Source organism: Bos javanicus, chromosome 17, assembly GCF_032452875.1.
Source record: "Bos javanicus breed banteng chromosome 17, ARS-OSU_banteng_1.0, whole genome shotgun sequence".
NCBI lineage: Eukaryota > Metazoa > Chordata > Mammalia > Artiodactyla > Bovidae > Bos > Bos javanicus.
The window spans coordinates 15,270,698-15,292,526 of record NC_083884.1 but is presented as its reverse complement, the minus strand read 5'-3'; the positions used below and the strand labels follow the sequence as shown (position 1 = coordinate 15,292,526).

At 41.5% G+C, this 21,829-nt stretch overlaps 1 protein-coding gene and 1 long non-coding RNA gene across 11 annotated transcripts in view; one reads left to right on the top strand and one right to left on the bottom strand.

The window, feature by feature from the left end:
* Window positions 1-8,100, bottom strand: part of LOC133228564 (uncharacterized) — a 253,107-nt gene extending 245,007 nt beyond the window's left edge. For all 10 annotated transcript variants that reach the window (XR_009730258.1, XR_009730255.1, XR_009730265.1 and 7 more), the window contains exon 1: window positions 7,972-8,100. This is a non-coding gene — a long non-coding RNA (uncharacterized LOC133228564). The remainder of the gene's footprint in view (window positions 1-7,971) is intronic.
* Window positions 8,101-8,748: 648 nt separating this feature from the next.
* The window catches only part of USP38 (ubiquitin specific peptidase 38), a 31,804-nt gene continuing 18,723 nt past the window's right edge, over window positions 8,749-21,829 (top strand). Inside the window, exons 1-4 of the mRNA XM_061384102.1 lie at window positions 8,749-9,430; window positions 10,905-11,040; window positions 17,334-17,463; window positions 19,895-19,996. Coding sequence (XP_061240086.1) covers window positions 8,749-9,430; window positions 10,905-11,040; window positions 17,334-17,463; window positions 19,895-19,996 — 1,050 coding nt within the window. The remainder of the gene's footprint in view (window positions 9,431-10,904; window positions 11,041-17,333; window positions 17,464-19,894; window positions 19,997-21,829) is intronic.

Here is a 21,829-nt window from a genome sequence, read left to right as displayed (position 1 = left end):
TTTGGGCTAATTCTGTTATCTTAAAATGTAAATTATGGGAGTAGGTCTGGCAAGGTCTTTACAACCTCCAGACATTCTTTGGATTCATTGGAGAGTATATAACTCCATTGCTAACACCAGCAAGGGGGTACTATTTCTACCCCCTTCTGATGCCTATGTCAGAAGCTTTCTCTATCTCCTTTATACTTTAATAAAACTTTATTACACAAAAGCTCTGAGTGGTCAAGCCTCATCTCTGACCCCGGATTTAATTCTTCTCCTCCGGAGGCCAAGGATCCTGGCGTCCTTGTGTGGTTCAACAACAACCTTTCAATCCCTGGGTTAGAAAGATCCCCTGGAGAAGGGAAAGGCTACCCACTCCAGTATTGTGGCCTGGAGAATTCCATGGACAGTCCATGGGTTCACAAAGATTGGGACACAACTGAGCGACCTTCACTTTCATAAACATTATGTCCATTTTTTAGGTCTGGGGTCCCCCATGATTTCTTTATTTGAAATTCAAGCTCAGCCAGTTATAACTGCTATGATGTTTTGGGATTATTTTTCAAAAATCAAAATCTCAAGTTTCAAATTTTGCTTGAATGCAACAATATGTAAAATGTCTACAAATCAACAACATACTACTGCTATTCACACTCCTCTCATGCAAGAGGGCAGAAAATTACTGCCTAGCTTTTGAGAAAGATCCTCTTCAGATGATGAAAGTCTTTGAGATAGCAGCAATAATTGCTAGATGATGTAAATTGAAGGTAATGAATAATAAACTTTGATTATCTCCAAGGTCTTCAGATCCCTTCATAACCCCATAAACCACCCTGCACCCTTTACAAGGCAGACATTTGCCAGCCGACATTTCACTCATGACTGATCCAAGCCCAAACTTGTCCTTGAATAGGCACTGAAGTTGCACATTTATTTCATTATGGTTTCCACTCTGAACTTAAAGCTTCTTTCAAAGACTTTCATCAGGATGAATCTTATGATGCCCTTTATGCCTGCTGATTTTAGTTGTCACAAGAAGCCAAAGTTAACTCTCATCTTCGGGACTCTAATTTCCGTAAGACTGAACATCTCCCTTTCAGACCCATTTCTTATCCCTGTCCAATACCTGAAAACTCTCCACTGGGTTCTGTGAGACTCAGTCATCAGCAAACTCACCTTCTCTGTAAACATTCCCTTCCCTTCTTGCTGTAAAACCTGATCAGCCCTGCAGTCCTCTCAACTCCCAAAGGCCACCACTACTAAGTCCGGAGGTGGAGGTGACATGCCTGCTCCCTGTTGCTCCTTCCAGACCACTCTTCTCTCAATAAACCTGCCCATTTAAGTATTATGACTTCAAATAACAGCACTAAGTCTCCTTCTCTGCTGCAGTGCTCAAACAGTCCCCAGGCCAGTCTCCCTTTCCCGTTCCCTGGATATTTCAGTTCCTTACTCCCCAACACTGTTTCAGCCCTACTCCTATCATTACTCTCAGCAGCCTTCAATGTCCACAGAGATGATCTGCCTAATACACTGCTACTCAGCGCCTCGACCTTCTCTCCTCCACTGATTTTATTCTCCACCTTACTCCAGCTACGTACTCATGGGGCCAAACCTCAACTCTCATCTTTCTCAATAACTACCGTCAGCTCTCCGTATCTGTGCATCCCAGATCAACCAACTGTGGATCAAAAAACATTCAGAAACAAATTCTAAAAAGTTTCTAAAAGCAAAACTTGAATTTGCTGTGCACTGACAACTATTTACATAATATTTACAGTTGACCCTCGAACAAGATGTAATTGAACAGTACAGGTCCTTCCACGTGGGTTGTTGTTTTTTTGTTTTTGTTTTTGTTTTACTAAATACTACAGTACTGCATGATCCACAGCGGGTTGAATCTGTGGATGTGGAACCAAGCATACAGACAGCTGACTATAAAGTTTTTTTATTTATTTTTCATTGGAGGATAATTGCTTTACAATATTGTTGGTTTCCGCCATTATATCAATGTGAATCAGCCATACGTATACAAATGTCCCCTCCCTCTTGAACCTCCCTCCCACCTCCCTTCCCATCGCACCCCTGTAGGCTGTCACATAGCCTGGGGTTTGAGCTGAGTCATACAGCAGATTCCCACTGGCTATTTATTTTATATTTGGTAATGTATATGCTTCAGTGCTGCTCTCTCAATTCTCTCAATTCCCAGCCTCTAATTCCTCCCCTTCTCCACAAGCCTGTTCTCTATGTCTGTGTCTCCACTGTTGCCCTGCAGATAGGTTTATCCATACCATCCTTTCAGATTCCATATATATGAGTTAATATGCCATGTTTGCTTTTCTGACTTTGTAAAGTTATACATGGATTTTCCAATGCACAGTCAGGGCTCTTAACACCCTCACTGCTCAAGGGTCATCTGTACTCTGCATTAGGTATTATAAGCAATCTAGAGATGATTTAAAGTATACAAGAGGATGCACAAAAGATACAGGCAAATCAAATGCCATTTTATAAAAGGGACTGAGCACCCATGGATTATGGCATCCATGTGGGACCCTTGAACCAATCCTCTGCAGATACCAAAGGACAACTGCACTGTCTCTCAATCGTCTCAACTTAAGGCATCTCACTTTCTGACTACCATCTCCTGCTTTTCCAGCTCACCACTTCTACTGGGAAACTGTAAAATTTCAACAGTCCTCTGACCTCACCAGAACCAACAATTCATTGATTCTAATACATTTTTCTTGTGTCTCATATCTAAACTTCTATCCTTATTCAGCTTAAACTGCATGGTCAATCATAACCACTCCTTTGCATACACTCTTAATCCTCCAGATCTTTTTCTGTTTTTCCCTGTACTTGGCTAAACTACAACCCTGGTAATGTCCAACCCTCTCTGCTTACTCTATGCTTGCACTTGTGCATGTACACTTGGCTGGAGGAAACAAATCAATTTGTTCCTAGTCTTCCAAATATCTTAATGTTGGAGCACCCCATCTTAGAGGGTCTTTTTTTTTTTTCCTCTCCCATCTACATTGATTCCCTTACTGATCTCAGACACTCTGCAGTGGGCAAATTAGAAATGCTAGACCTGCCTTCACTTAATACAGAGATTCAAAGACTTAGGGAGATTGAAATGTCAAGAGTGGATTTGACAGTTAAGACCAAGGCATCCACACTGGGAAGGTCCAGAAATATTCTCACCACTACCGTGAGAAACAGACTTCTGAGAAGAACCCCAACATCTTTGAAGAACTCTGTGATTGCTCTTTGTTTTAGGCCAGACCTTACAACAGGGATTGCAGTCACTGAACTGGAAAACCTAAATGCAGTGGGAGTAACTATATCCTGGCTGGCAGGGATCTGCCAAAGGCAAGGACAGTATGGTGACCATAATGGAGAGCAAAGCAACAGCAATCAGAATAGTCTGACTTGTATAGACCTAAGGCATTAGCTAGTTGAGCATGTCATTCTTAGAAATGCAATAGTTAGGAAGCCTAAAAAAAAAAAAAAAATAGGAAGCCTACTAAATTCTTTCTTGAGATGCCTAAGCAGGAAAATTCTAGGTCAAGAGAACAAAAATTTAACCTGAACCATAAAAAGACAGGTTTCAAGGTCCCTCATTCATTTCCTAGATTTGATCTGGTTTATAGGTCCAGAACCCATTGGATAAACTGCCAAAAATTTATGCTGTTAATCATTCTCCCAGCCTTTCCGAAAGTAACCCACAGTTTTTGCCAGGGTAATTGTGATTGGGCAAAAGGAAATTGATTAATTAGTGTTTTGGGGGACTAATGTCAGTGTTGACTCAGAACTGACATTAATTCCAAGAAATCTAAAACATCGTTGTGATCTAGCAGTCAGAGTAAGAGCTTATGGAGGTCAAGTGGTCAATGGAATTTTAGCTCAAGTCTGTTTCACACTGAGTGAGCCCAGGGGGTCTCTAATCTATTCCGTGGTTATTTCCCAATACCAGAATTACTGGAACAGATATACTCAGCAGCTAGCAGAATCCCCACAATGGCTCCCTGACCTACAGAGAGAGGGTTATTCAAATGGGAATAGCAAGGTGGAATCCATTAGAACTGCCTCTACCTAGGAAAACAGTAAACTAAAAGCACTGCCCTATTCTTGGAAAGACTGCAGTAGATTAGTTCCACAATCAAGGACTTGAAAAATACAGGCATGGTCATTTCCACTACATCCACATTCAACTCATCTATTTAACCTGTGCAGAAGAGAGATGCATCTCAGAAAATGACAATGGACCATCATAAGCTTAATCAGGCAGACAGGCCAGTTGCAGTTGCTCTCTCAGATGTAGCTCCATTGCCTGAGCAAATAAACACATCCCCTGGCACCTGACACGCAGCTATTGAGCTGACAAATGTTTTTTGTTTGTTTGCTTTTTCTCTATATCTATTGGTAAGACCAGCAGAAGCAGTTTCCAGCTAGCAAGGCCAACAGCAATACAATTTCGCTCTCCTACCTCAGAGGACTATGAACTCTCCAGTTCTAAGTAAGGGGTCATAATCTAATCCACAGGTATCTTGATTACCTTTCTCTTCCAAAAGATAGCACATTGCTCCATTACACTGATGGTGTTATGCTCAGTGGGCTTGATGAGCGAAAGATGGACCTGGGGTAGGAACTACTCTAGACTTAATGGTAAGACGTTTGCACACCAGTAAAAAATAAATCTGCACCAAAGGCCTCATGGGGAGTTCCCTAAATCAGCTGACAGAGGAAGAGAAGACTCTGGCCTTGTTTACAGATGATTCTGGACAATATACAAGCACCACCCAAAAGTGGATGTCTGTAGTAATACAATCCCTTGTTCTGGGACATCCCTGAAGGGCAATGGTGAAGGAAATTCTGCCAGTAGGCAGACTTTGAGCAGGGAACCTGGTTGTTCACTTTGACTGGAAAGAGAAATGGCCAGATATATGATTACAGAATGATTCCTGTTGTATGGCCAATCACTTTTTCCCTAGCCACCCCCATCACTGCCCAATGTTCTCATGGACAAAGTGGACCTGGTGACAAGGATGCAGGTTAGACATGGACTCAGAAACATGGACTTCCACTTCCACTCCTCAAGCCCAACCTGGCTATGGCCACCGCTGAGCACTGAACCTTCCAACAGCAGAGACCAACCCTCGGGTTACCATGCCTTGAATGCTAGCCAGTGACCTGGTGGCAGGTTGATTACCATGGACTCTTTCTATCATGGAAGGGGAAATGTTTTGTTCTTACTGGAATAAATATTGACTCTAGATATAAACTTGCCTTTCCTGCACACAGTGCTTCTGCCAAAACTACCATCCATGAACTTACAGAATGCTTCATCCACCATCGTAGTACTCTAGGCAGCACTGCTTCTGATCAAGAACTCACTTCACAACAAATGAAGTGAGGTACTGGACCCACATTCACAGAATTCACTGCTCTTACCATGTTTCCCATCACTCTGAAGCAGCTGGCTGGACAGAATAGCAGAGCAGCATTTCCAGCAAGGTGACTAGAACTTGCAGAACTGTAGCAAAGTTTTCCAGAATGATTATATGCTTTGAATCAGCATCCAATACCCGGTGCCGTTTTTCTCATAGTCAGAATTCATAAGCCCAGAAACGAAACGGTAGAAATGGGAGTGGTACCACTCAACTATTTCTCCTAATGACTTACTAGCAAAATGTTTGCTCCCTGTTCTCGAGACCTTATGCTCTGCTTGTAGAATGCTTCCGCCAGGAAATGCAACAGTGATTCCATTGAATTTCAAGTTAAGAATGCCACTAGGCCACCTTGAATTCCTCATATCTATAAATCAACAGGTAAAGAAGGGAGTTACTGTGTTGGCTGGAGTGACTGATCCTGACTACCAAGAGAAAATTGGACAGCAACTCTATAATAGAGATAAGGAATGCACTCTGTCTGGAATAATATCCCTTAGGGCATCTCTTGGTATTACCATGCTCTGTGATTAAAGCCAGTGTAAATCTACAACAATCCAACCCAGGTAGGACTACTCACAGCCCAGACTCTTCAGAAATGAAGGTTTGTTTGGGTCACTCCACCAGGCAAAGAACTACAACCAGCTGAGGTACTTGCTGAAGGCAAAGGGAATACAGATTAGACAGTGGGAAAAGGTTGTTAAAATACCAACTATAATCACATCTTCAGTGACAGAACCTGGACTGTTATTGTCACAAGCATTTATTCCTTATTTCATTATGAATGTGTAATATATTTGCTTAGTATATATAACAAAAACATTTGCTTCAAATATATATTAATATGTATAACAAATATTGTCTCTTTTCCTCTCATTCCCTTATTACGTAACATAGGATGTAAGGTATAATGTCTAAATATTGTTAATTTTACATCTTAGATTTTAAATTAAATCAGTAAATTCACAATCCTACCATTCATTCCTCTGTTTTACTTTCACCTTATTTTTGTCTTCCAATGTGGCACCATTCCCAGTAAAGTCAAACTTTTCTCTGTAGTTTTACTTTCCATCTATTGGAAAAGAAAAAGTTCCAAAGCTATTCCTGAGCATGACTTTTACATCCACCAATTACCTCATTTCTCTTTTATCGTCAATCTCTTTCTACAAACTAACTCGATCTCAAGTTTCTCTACCCAGTTTCTATCCTGTTTAAACTGCTATTCTTTTCAAGAGTATCCACCTGTGTGTGCTCAGCCAATTAGTCACGTCCAATCTGAGACTCCATGGACTATAGCCCTCCACGTTCCTCCATCCATGGGATTTTCCAGGCAAGAACACTGGAGCAGGCTGCCATTCCCTTGAGGGGATCTTCCTGACCCAGGGACTGAATCTGCATCTTTTGCCTGTCTTGCATTGGCAGGCAAATACTTTACCACTGAACCACCTGGGAAGCCCCACGATTACCCTCACCAATGTATTAAATATATTGATGTAACCACTTTGTAAATTGGTAGAAACCCAAACACCATTGATCAAAGTAAACAACTCACAAGTTTGCTTCTTTTCTATTGTACATTTTAAATGAACCAGCTGTTTAAATTTTCGTCTGTATTACAGGCCATTAAGGTCTGATTTCACAATCATAGGAGTCAAGTCTTAACGGAGACATAATTAGGTAATTTTTCAATTTAAAGGCCTCCGATGAAAGCCTAAATTCTTATTCAGAATCTTGGGAATTTAAGTTGAAAAACTACAAACATGATGACTCCATCTAGTCTTTATTGTTAACCAGTGTCAGCATAACATAAATACTGTTAAGATTTCAACGGGTTTATTTTCAAAGTACTGTCATTCTTTCTCATCTATCATTTTCCTTATTCTCCTCCCATTCTGGGGACAACGTATTTTTCGCTATCCCACACTGTCATTGTTTCCCCATCGCTCAGTCGTGTCCGACTCTTTGCGACTCCATGGACTATACAGTCTACGGAATTCTCCAGGCCAGAATACTAAAGTGGGTAGCCTTTCCCTTCTCCAGGGGATCTTCCCAACCCAGGGAACAGAACCGGGGTCTCCTGCATTGCCGGCGGATTCTTTACCAACAGAGCTATCAGGGAAGCCCTGACAGCTATCCCACGAAAGCTCATTAAAAAGATAGCTGTTTTTAAAAAAAAAAAAAGTGGATCGTTTCTAAATGTATACCGGGCCAGTACCGCCCTTACTTTAATAACCATACGTTAAAAGAAAGGCACTCGCATTTAGGAACCCTAGTTCATTTCTTGATGAATAACTTCTCTTCAATCCGAATTTTGGGTCCTTTTCCTTATTTTCTCCCCCACATGCTCTTCGGTTCGCGTTTCCAAAACTTTATGATTCACAAGACTTGAACTAAATAAAACTTTCTCGGCCTTTCACATGTAACCCGACCCGAACAGAACCGACAAGAGATCGGAAGGTGGGAATCCTGAACTCGTCACTTCCACCGCTCTCCGGAGCGGTTCCCTGCCGCACCTCCCGGAAAGCCGCCTATGACTTACACGTGATCCCCAGTGACGCCGGTGTCGCGGCGCGACTCCACCGGGGCGGCCGCGCCTGCGCGGCAGCGAGGAGGCGGAACCGCGGGGGGATCCGAGCCGGGCCCGGGAGTGGGTAGGCGGGCGGGGACGAAGGAGGGAGAGAGGGGAGGGAAGAAAGAGGTGGGGTGGGGAGGAGGGCGGAGGGGCGGGCCTTTCCGGAGGTTCCGACACCCTTCACTTCCTGTTCGCTGGACTTTCTGAATCCGGGTCAAGGGTGTCCGCCTCCTCTTCTCCCCGGCTGATCCGGCACCTTTCGTGACAGCCGCTTCTGACTCAACCCAGGCTGGGTTTCATCCCAGGACCGGCTGGAGCCCGAACGCCTGCACCTGCTGCGGCACGCGGAGGCGCGCTTCCTCACCCGGCGGCTGACAGCCCCGGGTCCTGAGTGCCCGCCGCAGCTGGGGGGCCCCCGCTGGCCCCTCCGCGCTGATGCTGAGAGAGACCGCGGGCCCGGGGCGGCGGCGGCGGCGGCGGCGGAGTGTGGGCCTCTGGCTCCTTAGGCCCAGCGCGGACGGGGCCGGTTCTTAGACGCCCCAGACTTGCCAACTCCCGCCCGGACTCGGATGGGCCCCCCTGCCCGATAAATGTGGCTACTGAGGCGGCGGTGGCGGTGGTCGGTCCCGCTGCTGCTGCTGCTGCGCTCCAGGTTCGCCTCCGCCCCGGGGCTCTCCTGGCCCACCTCGGGGCCGTGGCCACCGGCTCCTCACCCCCTGGCCCGGGCCTTGCCGCGTGGCGACAATGGACAAGATCCTGGAGGGCCTGGTGAGTTCTTCGCACCCGCTGCCCCTGAAGCGGGTGATCGTGCGGAAGGTGGTGGAGTCGGCAGAGCACTGGCTGGACGAGGCGCAGTGCGAGGCCATGTTTGACCTGACGACCCGGCTCATCCTGGAGGGCCAGGACCCCTTTCAGCGGCAGGTGGGCCACCAAGTGCTGGAGGCCTACGCGCGCTACCACCGGCCGGAGTTCGAGTCCTTCTTCAACAAGACGTTCGTGCTGGGTCTCCTTCAGCAGGGCTACCACTCGCTGGACAGGAAGGACGTAGCCATCGTGGACTACATTCACAACGGCCTGAAGCTGATCATGAGCTGCCCGTCGGTGCTGGACCTCTTCAGCCTGCTGCAGGTGGAGGTGCTGCGGATGGTGTGCGAGAGGCCAGAGCCGCAGCTGTGCGCCCGACTCAGCGACCTCCTGACAGACTTCGTGCAGTGCATCCCCAAGGGGAAGTTGTCCATCACCTTCTGCCAACAGCTAGTTCGAACGATAGGCCACTTTCAGTGCGTGTCCACCCAGGAGAAAGAGCTGCGGGAATATGTTTCGCAGGTGACAAAAGTGAGTAACTTGCTGCAGAACATCTGGAAGGCCGAGCCCTCCACCCTGCTGCCTTCTCTGCAAGAAGTTTTTGCAAGCATTTCCTCCACAGGTAAGGGTCGTGGCCTTCCCGGACAGCCTCTCTTGGAAATGTAGTTTGTGTCTCTTACATACACGCTGTGTTCGTTTCCCTGCTCTGAAAACGTCTTCGTGGAAAAGCTGATCTTAACACCCTCATCCAGATTCTCTTCCACTTGCCATATTCAGCCTGTCACTTCGGACCTTAAAAAAAAAAAAGGGCAGTGTTTCTATTTTAAAGGTTGAGAATGTCCAGGTCTAAGACCTTTGGCAGGAAACAAGTCGCTTAATTACTCAGCCTCTGCTCAAGTTATGGAATGCTTTGAGGATGACAGCTACTATATAAAGCATGTAAAGCTTTTATTCATGAGTGACTAATGGCAACATAATCATGTTTACCGTATCATAATTGTGCTGTGATTTTGTCATCTTGTTGTCATGAGTTTTTCCTTAGCTTCTGAATTTTCCCACATTTTAATTCCTGGACTGTGCCGTTCGTTTTATTACTGGATTATCCTAGTTAACCGTGTAGTTGCTGAATATTGGCATTTTCTGTTTGTGAGAGTGGATGCAGGGGGGCTGAGTGATCGGTGTTTCCCGCTCCAGGTGTATATAGGCCTCGAATTGTGTCCTTAGAACTACAGGAGGGGGGCTGTGTGATCGGTGTTTCCCGCTCCAGGTGTATAGGCCTCGAATTGTGTCCTTAGAACTACAGGAGGGGGTCAGGTGATACTTAACAGGAAAATGCCTTCTCACCCAGAAATTTTACCTGTGTGTTTACATTCCTTGTCCAGACATGGAGCTTCCAGCTCTGTAAGTTGTGCAACACGAGATCCAAAACTGTGTTTACTCCCTCTCTGCTTGGTACCGTCATCCTTCCGGAATTTGCATCATCGGAGTTTAGGTTTATTTTTTAATTGTAATTGTTCTTATATTGCCTGTGTTGCTAGAACAGTTAGATTTCCCCAGAAGTTTCTCACTTTAGCAGTAAAGATGCTCACCTTGGCTTTGCCCAATTTTTATGTGTTTTAAGCAAAGTCCCCCTAAAATTCATCTTAATTTCTACTTCTTTAAGAGATTTAAAAAATTGTCCTTAGAACAATGTAATGACTACTGTAATTAATAGGGATAAGCTACTTTGGAGGATCTAAGGAGTTCATTTAAATGATGCCTTGCATTTCTTTTCTGACTACTGCTTTTACGAATGACTATTTTAGCACGACAAAAACAGTATTAAAGAATGCGGGAAAATAAAGTAACTTATGGACTAAATATGGTGACAGGAATAGTTTTCATGTTGCAGTAGTTCTTCCTGTAGAGTGAACGTTCATCGCTATTAGCTCTTAATCCCTCACTTCTGCAGTCCAACATTCCTTGTATGTTAGCGTCTACACAGGAGGTGGAGCATAACAGCCACTTGGTGGAAGGGGTGGTAAACTCTTCTCTCTACATACTTCATTTAAACCGTCTTGCTATATTCCTTTGTCTTTTTCATTAAAACAATATAGATGCTTCATTTGAACCTTCTGTAGCACTGGCGAGCCTCGTGCAGCACATCCCTCTTCAGATGATCACAGTTCTCATCAGGAGCCTTACAACGGATCCAAATGTAAAAGATGCGAGTATGACCCAAGCTCTTTGCAGGTACTTCTTCATAACATCATAGATGGTAATTGTAGATTTGGGAGGAGAAGATTATTTTGCTGTATTTTGTGGGTAATGAAAAACTTAGGGCAATGTGCAGAACTGAAACCATGGAATCAAATATATAAAGATTCTCCTAATTAATTGAAATGAATCATTTACCTGCGGGCATTCCAGTAATTCACGAATACATTTTCAATTCAACATTTTTTAATTACAAAAATATAACACATATACACACTTATTGTACAATCAGGAGTTGGTTGGATTATCGATATACTTTATGAATTTCTTTGCTCGGTATCATTTCCTGAAACCTATTTCCTCCCTCTGGGATCTTTTTTCTTCCTGACTAAGCATGTACCTTTACTTATTACATACTTTTACTTTCTCTTTCAACCAGGACCTCTGGGTAAGACTTTCTTAGTCTGTTCAAAGCGTGTTTCTTTCTTGCATATTCTCAAGTATATGATTTGGCAAGACACAGAATTCTAATCTGATAATAATTTTCTCTTAGCATTTTGAAAATAATAGTGCACCATCTTCTGGCATCTGTTGTTGCTAATATGGAGTCTGCAGTCGGTTTGATTATCTTTCCTTTGTGAGTAGTTAGGCTCTCCTGGTATGTTTATGCTTTCTCTTTATCCTTAATGTTTTTCAGTTTTAGTCTTATATGTCTAGGTGTAAACTCAGTGTTATTTTTATTTCTCAGTACTCTTGTACTCTTGTGCTCTTGTGCTTCCCGTCATTCAGCTATTCAAACACATCTATTGGGCACTTACCAGGAATGCCAAGCAATGTTTAAAAGTCAAATGGATAGAAATATCTCTCCTCATGAGCATCTAGTTGGGGAAGCAGGCAGATAGTATCAACATATTATATTGATTCCAAGATACATCCTGATTTCAGAGATGTTGAAAGGTATAGTCATTGGTGTTTAAATTGCTGCAGTGTTTTGTTGCTGCAGTGGTATATAACCTAATTATACATCCTAAAATTGATTCTGTTTTTAGATTTAATTAAATATGATAAGTAAAATAATTTAGTATGTTGGGTAGTGATGAATGGTTTTGGAAAAAAAGTAGATAGGAAGGCAATAAAGCATGGGGAATGGTTTGCAATTTTAAATAAGATAGACAGGAAGCCCTCACTAAAAAGGTGACCTTGAAGTAAAGATACGAAGGAAATGAGAGTGCAGACCTTTTGGAGATATTAGGGGAAGGACAGCAATACTATCTTATAATTTACTAATTTTTCTTTCAAAGGTAAGATATTATTAGTTATTGAGTTTATTTCAATGACTATTCTAATTGAGCTTTCCCTGTCTTCCTATTCTTGTTTCATATCTGTCTGATTTTGTTTTGTAATTTTTTTCTATTTTTTTCCCCCTGTGTATATTGATAGCACATTTTCTTTAAAGAAAATGTAAGGATTTGGAACAAAATGTTTTCTGCATTACAGATTATATTTTAACTAATTATAAATTACAGTCATGAAGTAACATGTAAACTTGAGTATCGATATTTTATGTTGGGGTCTCAGAAATTTACATGTGTACAAATCTCGCTCTCTGGTTCTTTTTTTTTCTTATAGTTGATTTATAATGTCAGGTATGGCACCCTTTTCATACTGTTCATGGGGTTCTCTGATGGCACCCTTAGTCGTAATTTTTCAGCCTCTTCAAAACAACGATAGTTTCCAACTTAAGAATTTATTTTAAGATATATTTGAAAATTATTTTTTACCTACATGTTTCTATGGGAAATTGTGATCCATTTTTTGTATTGCATTTCCAATTTATCTCCTACATGATCCTATTTAACTTACAATGTACCTGGAGTAATTATTCTTGTATTACAAATGTAAATGAAAAGGATAGTAACATTTACTTTTATCATACCCCACCCTCTACTCCCTCATGCTCTATATTTCACACATAGCGCTTGTCATGCTTCACTGTCATTTTCTGTAACCCACAGAAACCCAAATGCAGATACTGTACCAGAACTAGATGAGTCACACTAGAGGATGAAATAGGCCAGGTGTAACTGACCTGGTGGCTCAGTGGTAAAGAATCCATCTGCGAACACAGAAGATGCTGGTTCGATCCCTGAGTTGGGAAGATCCCGTGGAGAAGGCAACCCACTCCAGTATTCTTGCCTGGGAAATCCCATGAACAGAGGACGCTGTCTGGCCACAGTCCATGGGGTCACAAAGAGTTGGACACAACCTAGCAGCTAAGCAACAACTGAAACAATAGGAAATAGGGTTCATGCTGCTGCTGCTGCTGTTGCTAAGTCGCTTCAGTCGTGTCCGACTCTGTGCAACCCCATAGACGGCAGCCCGTTAGGCTCCTCTGTCCCTGGGATTCTCCAAGCACTTTCTAAAAGAGAAAGCTGACCCTCAACTTCTGCTGTCTTATTATCAAGGGGGAACTTTTTTTTGCTTTTAAACTTTTTAATTTATTTTGGAGTATAGCCGATTAACAATGTTGTGGTAGTTTCAAGTGGACAGCAGAGGAACTCAGCCTACATGTACATGTATCCATTCTCCCCCAAACTCCCCTCTGGTCCAGGCTGCCATGCAATATTGAGCAGCAGAGTCCCCTGTGCTATCCAGTAGGACCTTGTTGGTTATCCATTTAAAATAGAGGAGTGTGTACGTGTCAATTCCAAACTCCCTAAGTATCCCCTCCCCGATCCTTCTCCCCTGGCAATCGTAAGTTCCATTCTCTAAGTCTGTATCATAGGAAAATTTGAGTTCAGTGTTGCTAATCTGATTTTTCAAAAGAAGCCTGACGTCCATTTTTTATGTGAAGTTTTCCAATTTTTAAAACATTAGAAAGAATAAGACTGAAAGCTGGATCTAGCCCTTAAGCTGCCATATAAAAGTGAAAATTGCCTTTATTCTCTACAAATTAAGATTGGATCTATTTTGTGGCCTTTCATAATATTATGTGAGTCGTTCAGTCATGTCCAAGCCTTTGCGACCCCACTGACTGTAGCCCACCAGGCTCCTTGGTCCATGGAATTCTCCAGGCGAGAATACTGGAGTGTGCTGCTGTTTCCTTCTCCAGGGGATCTTCCGGAACCAAGGATCAAAGCCAGGTCTCCCGCATTGCAGGTAGATCCCTGAGCCACTAGGGAAGCCCTGCCAGTTTTAATTTTTTTAAGTTGCGTGTCCTTTTTTTAGCTCTAGAGGGTAATGATTTCATTTAGTCAATAGATTTGAGCTCCATTTCAATGCAGATCAAAGATTAGAGATTAAAAAACAGAACAGTGGCAACACTGTTCTTAATCCCACAATCTAATGGAGGAATCAAGATTTATTACAACTACTGAATGTTCTTTAAATAGTAGGAAATTAAATCTGCCTATCAGGGTTAAGTGTCCTTAAAATTCAAATTGTAACCAGTACACAGTGGATAAGATTACAGTAGTCAACCATAAAAATAACTGATTCTAGAGTGACTGTGTGTGAGAGGATTTGAGCCTATGTATATCCAATCAAATTGAAGCAAGACTAGAATGTGATTAAAGTGTAGCCAACAGTGTCTCTTTACCTGCCAGCAGAGCAGGTAATGAGACCATTGCTTCAGATACCAGCACTGCTACTTATTGTGTGGCCTGTTGAATATTTCCTAACTTTCCCTAGCAGTTTGAAGGCATACATCCTAATTTAGAGTTATATTCTTAGCATTTAATGCAGTATCTATTATATAATAGACACTCGAATATTTTTTGAATGAGTGGCTTCTAATTTGTGTTACTTCTGACTTGAAGTATCTTTAGGGTGGTTAGGACATGGGGTACACATGGGATAAGGTAAAAACTAGATAGAGGCTTATGAGAGGGGAGGCTGGAAGTGGAGAGGATGGAGGAAAAGGCTGATCGGGTGATTAGGGATGTTGAAAAGCCACGGCCAAGTGGAATTTGCTACTCTGCCCCCACCCCCGGCTTTCCTTGTACTGCCCCCGGACCTGAGCTGAAGGGAAACTTGGGCCCTGTGTGCTAGGGAGCCCAGTCTGGTTCCATTCTGGGACTGTGCTCCCCACGGGGAAGAGTCTATAGAGCCAAAGAGAGGTGCTCGCTTGTTCTCCTTCTCTAAACCATAGTTCTTTCGTGTACATTTTATAGTAAATATATATATATATATATAAAACATGTACTCATATGTTTTCTTTTAAACAAATCAGTTTTTAAAAAGATTTACTAGCATTTTTTTTCTTTTTTAATTCAATAATAGCTCAGATATTTTTGTGTTAGATCCCTGTGGATAGATTCATATTGACCTATCTCATATTTTAAAACTCTACCTAATGTTCCATAGTATATGTAAGTCATTTCCTTATGATAATTTTGCATTTTTTCTGTATTGTAAGCAGTGCTGCAGTGAATATACTCTTCACACACAAATGCAAATGTCTCTGCTTTCTACTCCGGGTGTGTACAGTGGCCACAGACTTGTGAAAACCAGATTAACAACAGTTGAGAGGTGTGGAACAGCTCTCAGATACAACTGTAATGACTTAAAACCATCATTGTTGGCCAGAAAAACAAGAAAGGGAAAAAGAAATAATGTGTGTAGAGTATAGAGGAAACATACAGATAACCTGTAGTAAAATGAGTATGAACTTTGGAGCCACTCAGGGTCTGATAGGACAGGTTAATCGTTAAGAGCAAAAATCTTAATAAAGGTAACACTCCAGTGTTAATGTAGACAGTTTATATCAATATGAAAGTCAGTGCTTTTGACATGTTAGTTGCTCTTTTGGTCATGTGTTTATGTACTTAGTATTTGTATTTTACATTTTGTACAATCAAAGTATGTATTCATTTCCTCGTCTTAACATTTAGAAGGGAGACATTCACAGTATTTCCAGTGTATTAGTTGATTTAACCTTCTCATCAGTCCTGTAAAATTCATTCATAACCTACAGATGAGGAACTGAAACACAAAGAAGTAACTGATAAAAGTATTTAGGGACCCCCAGCTAATAAATGGTGAACTGAGATTTTAAACCAAATCACTCTGACTTAAAAACCTGGTTTGTTTTACTATTTGTTTTATTATATATTCACCCAAACTGGATTACTGGATCGAAATCAGATAATATGAACATCTGGCCCACTTGCCTTCCAGAAGCACTGTAGCATCTTCATCGTGGTTGATATCTAACATAAGGCACAGTTTCCATCATACCCCGTATTACTTTATTTTCATTTAATTGGGTTGGTACTCAGAAAGGTGGTGGTAGTGGTTCAGTCACTAAGTCGTGTCCAACTCTTGGGACCCCATGGACGGTAGCCTGCCAGGCTCCTCTGTCCATGGGATTTCCCAGGCAAGAATACTGACTGAAGTGGGTTGCCATTTCCTCCCCCAGGGGATCTTTGCAACCCACAGATCAAATCTGAGTCTCCTGCATTGCAGGCATATTCTTTACCGACTGAACCACCAAGGAAGCCCTACTCAAAGAGAAAAGCACTCACTGTTACAAAACGAGGCCATTTCAATATTTGTATACTTGGTGCCCTTTTATCTATTTGAACTTTCTTTTTGTTGTCTTTGTATAGTAGAATTTTGAGAGAGATGAAGAGACCTATTTCACAATTCAAAATGTAGTCTTTTTTTAACAGTACATTTTATATTTATTTAGATTGTAATCACCAGAAAGGAGAAATTTTGGTTCATATGCATGTCTTAGTTCAGATAGCCATATTTGAACTGTTCTTCTTAAAGTAAATTTGCCTAATAAATTGACACTACTGAAAAATAAATTCAAAACTTTGCATTTATGCAGAATGATTATCAGAAATTCTTTTTATACAAATGTCTTATATAAAACTGTCAGTTGACAAGATTGGAAATCCCTGAGTACAAGCAGCCAATTGTTCATATTATTTGATTTTGATCCAGTAATCCAGTTTTGGTGAATATATACAACAAAAATAGTAAAACAAACCAGGTTTTTAAGTCAGAGTTATTTGGTTTAAAATCTCAATTCACCATTTATTAGCTGGGGGTCCCTAAATACTTTTATCAGTTACTTCTTTGTGTTTCAGTTCCTCATCTGTAGGTTATGAATGAATTTTACAGGACTGATGAGAAGGTTAAATGAATTAATACACTGGAAGTACATCTTCAATAGTACTTTTCACGTGCAATTTCAGTAAATATTGAGTCACAAAGTGAGTGACTTTGTAACTACTGCTGTAGTTACTCTTGTTATTCCTGACTGAGTAATGTCAAAGCTATTGTCAATGCTAATAGTTGTGTTATCCTTTAATTTTCAGAATGATTGACTGGCTGTCTTGGCCATTGGCTCAGCACGTAGACACATGGGTGATTGCACTCTTGAAAGGACTGGCAGCTGTCCAGAAGTTTACTATTTTGATAGATGTTACTTTACTGAAAATAGAATTGGTAAGTAGGAGTATATTAATCTTTTGGAATGTATAGAGCCATTTAATACATATGTGTGCTAAGTCATTTCAGTCATGCCTGACTCTTTGCAACCCTATGGACTGTAGCCCCCCAGGCTCTTCTGTCCGTGGGATTTCCCAGGCAAGAGTACTAGAGTGGGTTGCCGTTTCCTGCCCCAGGGGATCTTCCTGACTTGGGATCGAACCCACATCTCTCTCTTAAATGTCCTGCACTGGCGGGTTCTTTACCACCAGTGCTACCTGGGAAGCAAGACCCGTGTAAGTCCATATAATAAGTCTTTTTATCTTTGGCTTGGCCCCTTTAAAGCATCTAGTTTTGAATATATTCTTGTTTGGGGTTTTTCTTTTGAATAAAAATGTTGAATAGGCTTTAGAAATTTAAAATGCTACTTAAGATTAGGTCATAATAATAATTTTGCTGTTTTCAAATATTTATTATGAAAACACAGTCTTCCCATTATCTCTTGAATCACGACTAATCAAGCTTTTACCACCATTTTTCTGCCAAAACGATCTTTGACACCTGTGCTCTTCAGTGTTGCTTAACTCAAGAGTTATTTCTCAAGCCTCCTCTCATTTGACCTGTTAGTCATTTGACATAGTTGATCACTCCCTCTTGAAACACTTTCCTCCCTTGGTTTCCTGGATTTTGTTCTCGTTCACTAGATTCTCAGTCCTGGTGTGGATCTTTCTAACTTTAGAGTGCCTTAGAGTTTCATCTCTGGTTTCCTTTCTTCTCAGTTCACGCAGCCACCATGGCTTTAAACAACATCTCTAAGTTTATGACCAATGGGTTTTTATTTCTAGTCCATTATTCTGTAAATTCCATATTCATGTATCCAGCTCTCTATATACTTGGATCTCAGGTTCAGCTTATCCACAATCTAATTCCTGATTTTTCCCTCCCAAACCTGGTCTTCCCCATCTTAAATGACTATTTTAGCCTTTCATGTCAGAGAAGGCAATGGCACCTCACTTCAGTACTCTTGCCTGGAAAATCCCATGGACAGAGGAGCCTGGAAGGCTTCAGTCCATGGGGTTGCTGAGGGTCAGACACAACTGAGCGACTTCATTCTCACTTTTCACTTTTGTGCATTGGAGAAGGAAATGGCAACCCACTCCAGTGTTCTTGCCTGGAGAATCCCAGGGGCGGAGGAGGCTGGTGAGCTGCCGTCTATGGGGTCGCACAGTCGGACACGACTGAAGCAACTTAGCAGCAGCAGCAGCACCAGCCTTTCATGTGCTCAGGCTCAACCTTGAAGCTATTCTTGTCTCTTTTCATGCTCTCTCATCCCATATCTTACAAATCCGATTGACTCCACCTTTAAAATATATCCCGAATTCTACCACTCTCAACCAGCTACATCACTACCACCCTGGTCCAGATTCATCACCGGTTGTGCTAAGTCACTTCGGTTGTGTCCGACGCTATGCAACCCTCTCGACTGTAGCCCACCAGGCTCCTCCATCCAAAGGAAATCTATAGGCAGGAATACTGGAGTGGGTTGTCATGGCCTCCTCCAGGGGATCTTCCCAACCCACAGATCGAACCTGGGTTTCCTGCCTCGAAAGCATCACCCCTTGCTATGTTGATCGCAGTAGCCCTGCGGCTCCTATTCTTTATCCCCTTTGGGCATCACATGAGGTCTTACCCAATCTGAGCCACTGCTGCTTCTCTCGTCCTGTCTTCCACTGTAACTACCTCAATCTCCGTGCTTTATTTACACACACTGCCCTCCTTGTTATATCTCTAGTCCACCAGGCTGGAGGCCTCGGGGCTTTTGCAGTGCTGAGTATATATAATAAGCAGAGCAAAGGCCCTTCTCCCAGTTATCTGTCAGACTTAATCTCATTCCCTTCAGTTTTTTGTAGTCAGGAGTCACGTTTATCATGAGGCCTTTTTTAAATTCCCTATAATAAAACAGCAGAGCCTTTTGCCACTCAGCATTCCCTATTCAACATGCCTTGCTTTCATAGCATTTTTCTCTCATGTTACTTTTAATTGCCTCTATCCAACCTTCTAGACAGTAAGCCCTCTAAGATCAGAGGTTTCCTTTGAATCCACTATTGTTTTCTCAGAATATACAATAGTGCCAAGCAGTAGTAGATGATCAGTAAGTATTTTCTGAATGAATAATGGGCCAGGGAGTATCACCTTGTAAACATTGTTTAACAGATTTTTATTTGATGATGTAGTTTTAAGAGTTGGTGGGGTCATTATACTCCCTTGATCTCTGTCATATTATTTCCTAACTTTCTCCCTCTCCCAGAGTTTAATTACATATGTTATGATAAAATTTCCCAGGAGGGAGATATGCACATGAATAATTTGGGGCCCTATGAAAGTAGCCACCGATTGGGGTAACGGTTTCCATGCCAGATCCTAAAGTGGATGCTTGTCTTTTGGGCAGGTTTTTAATCGCCTCTGGTTTCCTCTCGTGCGACCTGGTGCTCTCGCAGTTCTCTCTCACATGCTGCTTAGTTTTCAGCATTCTCCAGAGGCGTTCCATTTGGTAAGTTACGACTCAAGTTTCCTACTTCGAAAAACCTTGTTTTAAAATTTCAACTTAGTATTGAGTCACATTTGTATTTGTGAAAAGATTATAGATTGGTCCTAAATCTATTTTCCTGTAGCTTTATGAGTCCTTTTAAAATTGATATTGTGAGATTTCCTCTCAAAGAGTATATTTTAGAATGTTTTGGATCTCACCAAAACTTCCACTTGGGATCACAATGAGCAACTGAAAGTTAGAAGTTACTCTTGCACTTGAGAAGTGTCACGTGTCAGTGTCACCGTTCACTGTCGGTTGCACACATGAGCAGTGTAGAAGGAGAAAAATGGTTTAAAACCACTGACTGCTCTAGAACTTCAGAAGCAGGAGAACATCAGTCTTGATTGCCCTAGAATTAGGGCTTTGCATTCTCTCTCAGCTCATACCCTATAAATTCTGTTGATTCCTCCTTTAAAATATATCCAGAATCCTACCACTTTTAACCAGCTGCATCACTGGTTTTGGTTTGACTTCATATTATTTATTTAATTATCAGTATTGCAAGTGAGAAATGACAAAATGTACCTTTGAGAACCTGTCCATTTTTCTGTCTAGGGCATCACAGGAAAGCAGTGTTTTGTGTGGTTACTCACTCCCTCCCAGGTCTGATCCTCAGTTTTACAGAACTAGAAACTCAATCAACACACCCACAGTTTAAAATTTTAGGAGGCCTGACCCACCACAAACGTATTCAGAAGAGGCTGATGAAATGTAGAATATTCAGTTGCTGATTGTTGGTTGGAAATTTAACTAGCCTCAGAGAATTATGTATCACATCAGCTACTCCGTGCCCCATTTCCACTGAAGGAAAATCTGCAGGCTTATCAGAAATAAACCTTACTAACAAGTAATTACATTATAATACATTATCACTTAGGAAGAGTGATTTCTGTAGTTTATTGTTCTAATTGGTGAGCCTGATCATCAGTTAATAAACTTGTTATCCATTACATAAAACTCAAACTTGAGCTAATGTAGCAAGAATACTAGCAAAATCGTCCAAGGGAAAAAAACCAACTATTTGTCCCTCCCTTCAGGCACAGTCATGTATCAACTGTTTGAGAAAAGGTTTATATTTATTTACTTTCTGGGGAGGAAATCCATTCTAATGTTTATTACTCTCCACACATTCCTTTTTCTCTCAGATAAGTCACTTTTGCTATACTCTAAACCTATTTCTTTGCTCAATTTTTTAAAAGAGGGAAGGGATCTCCTTGCCTTTTGTTGCCTTCCCCCTCCCCGCAAAAAAGTAATTGAAATGGCAAATGGTTGACTTTGAAAATTTGACTACTGAAATAAGTAAATATGAAATCATTTATTTAAAGAACAGTTAGAGCTAAAATAGGAAACTGTGATCTGGCTTAATAAAGTCTAAAAACAAAGACCTAATTATTCTGTCTACATACTGTATATAGCCTGACCTACTACTCAACTAAAATTAACTTGGGCATCTAGTAGTGGGTCATGCAGGAGTTAAATCACCTGTAACTCTAAATAACTCAGCAAAGGACTCAGATTTAGGAGTTGCTAAGTATGAACAGGAACCTGGAATCACTAGTGTATTACACATTTAGAATATTTTAAAGCAAACCAAGATTGATGTTACAGAGTATGTTTTTATGGACCATTTGCTTTTCATATGCTTTTTATAAGTGACGAAAAAATTTTAAATGGAAGAGAAAATATCAAACCTTCTAATTAAATGTTATACATATTTTCTTAAATAGTAACTTAAGTTTAATGAATATCACAGTAATGTCTGCAAATATTCAGATTTGCTCATTCAGAAAAAAA